The following is a 7,793-nucleotide window of genomic DNA, read 5'->3' as shown; positions in this document are numbered from 1 at the left end:
CTGTTAGTATTTTGTTAGCATCTTGTTTTCCATTCCAATATCTGCTCTTCTACCATTTACCTGTGTTTACTATGCTGTCAGTAGTTCTAGCTTCTGGCTCATGCGTGAGCTTTCAATCTTAAACATGTAGCTAATTTAACGGTCACCTTCAACATGTGTTTAAAGTGAAAGATCCGCTTTAAGCTGTTATGAGACAAGGTGGTGGGACCTTACACTGCTGCTGCACAAGTTACTCAACAGGTTGTTTCTAGGTAACCAAAGAGTTAGTGGGTTAGCTGATGCCACCAACCTTGTTTAGCTCACCGATTGAGCCTGCATCTCCCAGAATGCTGTGCAGTTCTGGATCAGAGTTCAGTGAATATTTTATATATTAAATATTGAACATTCTATCAGACATATTATCTATTGATATTCATCACATATCTATCACAATCAATATTGTTATTGATTTGTTGTCCAGACCTGGCACATACATTTAACATTTTCTAGTAGGAAAAGGTTTAATATCAAATGTGGTTTATCACAACAAGGCCTGATTACAGCCACTCCTGTTCTCAATCCAGAAATCACTTCAATCGGACCCGCCTGACAAAATGAGTAACAATTAAAGATCCTTAAAAAGCTCGACATCATGCTGAAAGTCCATACAGTGAACTTAGATCAGAAATGGGGAACTATGAATATGAAGTAAGTTACTTTTAAGTTGCATTAACTGAATTCAGAAGAACTGGTTCTCGATTAGGTTGTTATTGTTAAAAAGCTTTTCCTTCTGCTTCCCCTCATTCATAGTATCCAGTTGTTTTTGTCACCTGTGGACTCTGTTCTAACTGAGTTAGTCAAATGGCCGATACAGAACAAGCGAGAGGCACAGCTATTATTGTTCTAATAATAAGCTGAGTCAGCAACTTTCCCCGTTTCTTTTCCAGAGGATTTTGAAACAATAAAAAGATTGCCTGGTGTTTAATCTGTGATTCCCCCCCCCTCTGAGATAATATTTACAATTCTATAATTAATTCACTTCAACCATAAATGGTGCTGCAGAACAGTTTCAGGAAAGGGAATGTAAATTATTTCCTTTTAGTGCAGTAATGCCATTAAAACAAGTGTGAAACTCACATTACTACACTACTGGATTTACACATATAACCCACCAGTTTCTTATGTCTGAAACATTAAAAATATGAATATTAATGGGTGCCAGCTGTATTGTCACCCCTCTTTTTTAATTCAACACATTATCTGCAATGTTTCTTTTGCAAAACATATAAAGATGAACTGGAAGACAAAATGATGACAGATTGAAACCTTAATTTTAGAAATATATTTTTTTAACTCAATCAGTGCTGCCACAGATATTGACACCCCTAATGAGTCCTTTAAAATAAATTTAAATGCAGCACATATTTTTATTTTTAATGGGACCCAAACCTCTAGGAACTTCTGAATAGTTTGTTTCTCTGGGGTTGAAATATGACGGGTCACCATCAGATACAGGCTGGAAAATGAGCTCAGTTTATCTTGCCACCACAAAAAGTGAAGTTCATTTTTAGGGAGTGACATTATAAGGGTTATCACGTCTCCATAGCAACCATTAAAAGCTAGCAGAAAACAAGCCTTTTCTGTCCTACCACCACAAATGTGGTGGTAGGACAGAAAGGTAGGACAAGTTGAATGGATTACTTAATCCATTCAACTTTTACAATGTTGGTTTTCAATCTGAGGGTTAGGTTGTAATGTACAAATTTCCACATATCTTTAGAATAGACCTTTAAAAACCTTATTTTTTTTAAGGCCTATAATACACTGGAGGAGATTTCCTCCAGTGTATTATAAGCCTGGCGGGCCACCAGGCTTTACTTCTTCTCTCACCAGAATAAGCGTCGTTTGTTTCTTTAGTATAAGAAAAGAAACATTATAATCCAGAAACGGTAAATGATAACACAGATGCTCACCTGACACAGCGAGGGACGAGTGGCTAAAGTTGGTCGATGGACTGGATCGGCCCTCCACAGAGAAGAGGCAGTCAGCAGCAGCTTCGTTTTTCACCATCACATCAGGACCGGACAGATTGACCGGGGCACTGATGCCCAGCTCCTCCTCCTGGGCCTGCTGCCTCCTCAGAGCAACCTGAATGGGGAAAAGATTGATTAGAAACAGTCTGGTTAGAAATGATGCCTTCATTTCTAATTATATTTCAGAACAAATGTAACATCAGTTCTCCTAACACTTATTTTAAATGCTCACCACTTTAGATAAGTCAGGACATAACCGTGAAAAATGAAAGGTGCATTATTTCTCCCATTGAAAACATTGACTACAAACTCAGAGGAAATTTTAGAAATACAATTAATTATTTTTTTTTATTTATCTCAATGGGAAATTAAATATTGCTGGTGTTTCAGTCTGTTTTTGATTTAAAAACTGCTGTAGCAAAGATCTGCAGTGATAAGAAGTAAGCACTATAGTTAGACGTGTTGCAATAAGCAATAAATCAATTAATCCCACGATAAATTAAAACAAACTCAATTATTTCAATTTGCATGGCTTATTGGTTTTCTCTTTCTACCAAAAACTGGGTGATAAAAGTCTTCTGTCTCAACCAGCTCTTTATTTAGACGGGCAATTTTCTTTCCAGAGACCAATAGCTCATTTTATTTACTGTTTTTGTTGTTTTGTTTATTTATTTGGGATATTTAAAATGTCTTCCAGTTCCAGTGTTAAATATTCATTAGAATTTAAGTTCATAGGTTTTTGAGAATGCCTCATCCATTACATTACTTTAAAATGGTCTCAAAACAACATCATTGTTTATAGCAAAAACTTCTGGGACAATTTATCGTCCAGCAAAATGTGTGTGGTGTATTTCTGAATGGAGCTCTTGGTTTAAATTTCCATATGAAAAAAGGGAAATTATCCATAATTCAATCATTGCCATTAAGATTAACTGAATGTTTATTTGTCTTTAAGAGTAATTTTTGATTTTAAAGCTGATTAAGACAAGTCATTAGAAATTTATTAGTCATTAATTATGAATGGACTGTTTGCAACATGTTGCTTTGTAATAATCTTGTAATATGTGTAAAATATATGCACAACTCATCTCTGATACACTTAAAAAAGCATTGCCACAGTAACAAAATGACTGTGATAAAACTTTTATATAAGTTATCCAATATATACAGATTTGATCATTTGATTATAAATTTTAGTCTCTTTGATCTTGTAACTTTTTAAATGGTTTATTTTACAATATATCACTGTTACTTTAAATATTTAGTTCTTTCAAATTAAATCATCTGTGTTGCCATACAACCGTGGCATCTGAACTTTTTTCCACGTGAGCCAAAATCATCAAAACGAAAAAGCACGAAAGTATAAACTCTTCAAGGAATATTTTAGTAATAAAAATAGTCCTGTTTGAGGACCAGGGTGTGTTTTGTAGGTTTGTTCCCACTAAAAGAAACGCCTATAGTTTGCCATTTATTGTGTGGCCTGATTTTTGTTTTTTGGTCTACTCTCAGCAATAAGACTAGATTTTGGTCTCACTTTTAAAAAAATATTTGCCATATTTAGCAGCTAGTGAGTAAATTAAATGGAAATTAAAGAGCACAGTCAGTGTATATTTATGGTCCAATTTACAAAAAATTAATTATTAAAAGATTAATACTTTAATAATCTTAACATTCTAAGATGTTAATAAAAAAATTTATTAAAAAAAGTCTCTGCATTGACCACAAAATCAGTCAACGACGTCGCAATGGTCCGCAGGCCGCACCTTGAACACCCCGACATACAAACTGATTGTTTCTAAAACACCAATTAAATACCAAAACATATTAGCAAACAAAAAATTACTAATCATTGTTACTTAAACATGTTAGAAAGTTGCCTGGTAAATTCATTAAAATATATATATATATATATATATATATATATATATATATATATATATATACAAAGTAGCTGGTTTGTTTTTGTTACTTTCCAGTTTTTTTGTGAGTAAAATGTAGCATCGCGGCCATTAAAGGCTAGCTTCCTGGTTTAAAATCATGCTAATACATGTCGGTAAAAACATACATTTCCTCTGGAATGTTCGCGTTTTATTTCAATTAAAAACATAATAAAAGTGGTAATAAAGTGATTTTAAATAAATATAATTACATTTAAAGAGTTAAAATTGAGGGACTATTTCGGGAGTCGTTAACGGCCGGCTGACGGTAGAAGTAACGGTTACCTGCGCCGCCATGACGCGCTGTCTTTGGGCAATCAGGTTGCATTTGGCACACTGGCAGTCTCTCCAGTTGCAGAAGCGCTTGTGGCCCTTCAGGGCAGAGAAGAAGCCGTGGTTTCTGCAGCGGGAACATTTTGGCGTTCTGGTCGACTTGCGGGCTTTGGAGGGTGACTGCGGTCTGGATTCTTCTGGCTTGATCGGCCGGATTCTGCTCATGACGGCGGGCATATTTGGCTCCGTTGAATCGGCTAACTGGAATGGTCAAAGTGTTACAGTGTTTAGATTCTGCAGGCGTTCACTGGGTCAGTTTTATACTGGTGCCCGGATTTGAACTCACAGCCCCTCCCATGAACAAACTGGGAGAGGAGCTATCAAGTAAGAATAATGATTATAATAATAAAAAAACTAGAATAATCCGAAAATGTTCTTTATTTTCTATATTACTCATTTCAGAAACTGACGCTCAGACAGTTTCAACACAAGTTGAAACTTGTAATTTTTAAGAGGATGGCTTACAAATAACTCTAATAGTAAACAACAACAAAACATTCATTATGTAAAAAGAGCAGAGGGTGGTAGTTACATTTACTCAAATAACTTTTTTGGGGGAAAATGACTTTTTACTGCATCACACTTATGTAAATTTGAGGAAGCCTCTTGTTTTTTCTATGACAGGCTTATGAAGAAAATATTCAGGGTTGCCTTGGATTTTTTTGATTTTATGTAAAATGTAGACATGTTCTAACTAAAACTAAATGAGACATAGAATCATACCTACAATTTATGTTGAAGTGAGACATTTTGTTTGTACACAAACTGTTTTAATATTATTTTCTATCTGAGCCTGATGTGTCATTTGGAGGGCAATTTAAAATACAGTGAACAGTTAATATTACTGGAAGTAATTACTTTGTTCTAAAACAGATATACACATTACATGTAAGTATTAGCTGAGGATGACAATTAAATCCAAGGAGGAGATGTAATTGAAGATTTATCAATAACAAAATACTCTAACATTTTCAAGCAACTGGCCCAGACTCTGATCCTATTTATGTAAATGCTGTTTTTATTGCTCAGAATTTACCAAACTTTAGTGCACTAACCTAAATACTACAGAACATGTTGGGAGAGATGAAGAGAGCATAGAATAAAATGAGAAAAACACACAGACACAGTCCTGAACAGTTGGGATATTCATTTGGAAATTAACGGTGTTTCCTGAACACAGCTTGGTCACGAAAAACTAAGACTGAGTTGAAAAGACAAAACCATAGTTTTAAAAAACACCTTTTGTAATAACAAATAGCCTCAAAAAGATTTTTTGGAAAGTAGATATTTTTTAAAATAATATATTTTCAATAAATTAGCCGATTGTGTCTAACTAAATCTGGGACGAAGCTAACTTTACCAGGGGTCCCTGAAGGCAGCGTCACCTAGCAACGGTGGAGTTTAGTTGCTCAGCAGGGTTGGAAGGTGTTAGCTAATCTTTAACCGACACAATGTCCAGAAAGAAGGAGAGAAAAAGCGGCGAAAGCAAGGAAAAACTCAACTCCGCAAATATCACAGCTACAGCTGGTTTCGACGAAAAAGAAAAGAGATTATATTTGATTCAAATCGGATATTTGAACGAGAAGCTAGAGAGGTAAGACAAGAAAACGACGTCCATGGTTGTGTTTTAAACTGGAAAGTGAAGCTGTATCTCCTTTTATCAACAAGTCCAGACGTTTTTACGCGTCTGTGTCTTTCAATGTTAGTTTGAAATGAGCTTATTTAGAAGGACAGTTGACTTATTATACATACAAACAACCTTTTACACTATGGTTTGGAGTCTTATATCTAAATCAGTTCAAAGCTCTTCAGTTTACCTTCAGTCAATCATTAAGTTTAGTGGCTTGCATAATTATTTTAACATAATCTGAAAAGAAAAATCTGTAAGAGGTTTAAGGGAAAAAATCGTTCATTTCTGTAAATATTGTTTCAAAGTAAATTTATTAATGGGGAAAAAACATTGAAAAATGTTTGTAACAAAATCTGCAGTTTTACAATTATTTTCAGTCTCTGAGGAAATATAATTCCAGGGCTTTAAAATTTATTCTTCAAACTCCCTGTTTCTCTTGGACAATAAATATGACGTGACACAAAGTACTGTTTGTGTTAGGTTCTGTTCAAAATGGGAAAGACAAGAAAACATGTAAAGTACACTACACTACCCTGGCTCCCTGCAGCTCGAAGAATAGACTTTAAACTACTGTTGTTAGTTTATAAATCACTGGATGGCTTAACACCACAATACATTAAAGATCTGCTGCTGTTGTACCAACCGTCTAGACTTCTCAGGTTCTGGTTCTGGTTCTGCTCTGCATCCAGAACCAGAACTAAACAAGGAGAAGCAGCATTCAGCTTCTATGCACCACAAATCTGGAACAAACTTCCAGAAAACTGTAAAACAGCTGAAACACTGACGTCCTGGCTCTTGACATAATGCAATGTTTTGATTGTTGAATGACTCTGTGTTTTTGTGTTTGTTATGATGTAAAGCACTTTGAAATGCCTTGCTGCTGAAATGTGCTGTACAAATAAAAATTGATTTGATTTTGAAATTTGATTTAAAGTAGATGTGATTTGATCTTTGTAAAAAACAAGAAATTACTTTTGAAAAACAGCTACTCTGTCAGATTTGCTCATATTTTTATAATCAGATAAGTAACCAAAAGGTTAAAAATTAAAGGAACTGTTCTCCTACAGATTACTTGTTTTCAAAAACCTTGTTATTCTATTTACTTGTTTATATATATATATATATATATATATATATATATATATTTTTTTTTTTTTTTTTTTCAAAATTTCATTGCTTATGACTATATTTGTATTATTAGGTAAAACTGTGGATGGAGTAGCTTGTCAACTGGTTATCAATAAAGTTTAATCTATTCTTTAAATGAAATGAAACTGTCAACACATCCCAAGTGGACTGGGTCGCATTTGTAAAAATCCAATCTGTGTCGTCATATTAAAGCAAAAAAATTGGTTTTGTGTCACTTCAGTCTGCAGTGTGAACGGAGCTTGTGATGCTGTGGGCCGGTTTCTCCTCCAAAAGCTTTCTGTGAAAAAAAGGAGAAAAACTCTGTAATATGGGCAATTAATGGAACATTTTAAAACAAAGCAGTCTCTTAGTGGGTTTTATTGTGTTTTCTCAGGTTTCAGATAAAATGTGATGAACTTCAGAAGCAGAACAACATCCTAATCTCCCAGTGCGTGGACAAGAAGGACATCACAGCATACCTGAAGCTCTCCCTTTCAGAGAAGGAGGGGGAGCTGGCCGAGCTGCGTGAGCGGCTGGAAGGAGAGCGTCACACCTCCGTCCAGGAAAAGCGTTCCCTGCAGCTGGAGCACGGCCAGCTGAGGCGGGAGCTGCAGGCCCGAATCGATAAGCTGGAGGAAAAAAACGCGGCACTTGGTGAGACTTTTCACTCCCTGTGGGAATCTGCAAGAACGCCGTGGTGGTGTTGGCAGAATCCGTCCTCTCTCTGGTGATTTCCCCTCCGTGTCCGCGAGA

At 35.5% G+C, this 7,793-nt stretch overlaps 2 protein-coding genes across 6 annotated transcripts in view; one reads left to right on the top strand and one right to left on the bottom strand.

Moving 5' to 3' along the window:
* The window catches only part of dmrt1 (doublesex and mab-3 related transcription factor 1), a 35,933-nt gene extending 31,406 nt beyond the window's left edge, over positions 1-4,527 (bottom strand). The window contains exons 1-2 of one of the 3 annotated variants that reach the window (XM_015045681.1): positions 4,235-4,527; positions 1,953-2,127 (exon numbers count right to left, since the gene is read on the bottom strand). In XM_015045681.1, the coding sequence (XP_014901167.1) occupies positions 1,953-2,127; positions 4,235-4,459 (400 nt within the window). In that variant the 5' untranslated portion in view covers positions 4,460-4,527. The remainder of the gene's footprint in view (positions 1-1,952; positions 2,128-4,234) is intronic. The other 2 variants (XM_015045680.1, XM_015045679.1) reach the window with 2 other exon arrangements.
* A 1,149-nt stretch (positions 4,528-5,676) lies between these two features.
* LOC106955467 (uncharacterized protein C9orf117 homolog) overlaps positions 5,677-7,793 on the top strand; it is an 8,755-nt gene continuing 6,638 nt past the window's right edge. For all 3 annotated transcript variants that reach the window (XM_015045675.1, XM_015045676.1, XM_015045674.1), the window contains exons 1-2: positions 5,677-5,876; positions 7,435-7,694. In XM_015045675.1, coding sequence (XP_014901161.1) covers positions 5,734-5,876; positions 7,435-7,694 — 403 coding nt within the window. In that variant the 5' untranslated portion in view covers positions 5,677-5,733. The remainder of the gene's footprint in view (positions 5,877-7,434; positions 7,695-7,793) is intronic.

This window comes from Poecilia latipinna, unplaced genomic scaffold (assembly GCF_001443285.1).
Source record: "Poecilia latipinna isolate Pla-1442-1.1 unplaced genomic scaffold, P_latipinna-1.0 Scaffold738, whole genome shotgun sequence".
Lineage (NCBI taxonomy): Eukaryota > Metazoa > Chordata > Actinopteri > Cyprinodontiformes > Poeciliidae > Poecilia > Poecilia latipinna.
Note: the sequence above shows the minus strand (reverse complement) of the source record. Positions and strands in the feature narration are given on the sequence as shown.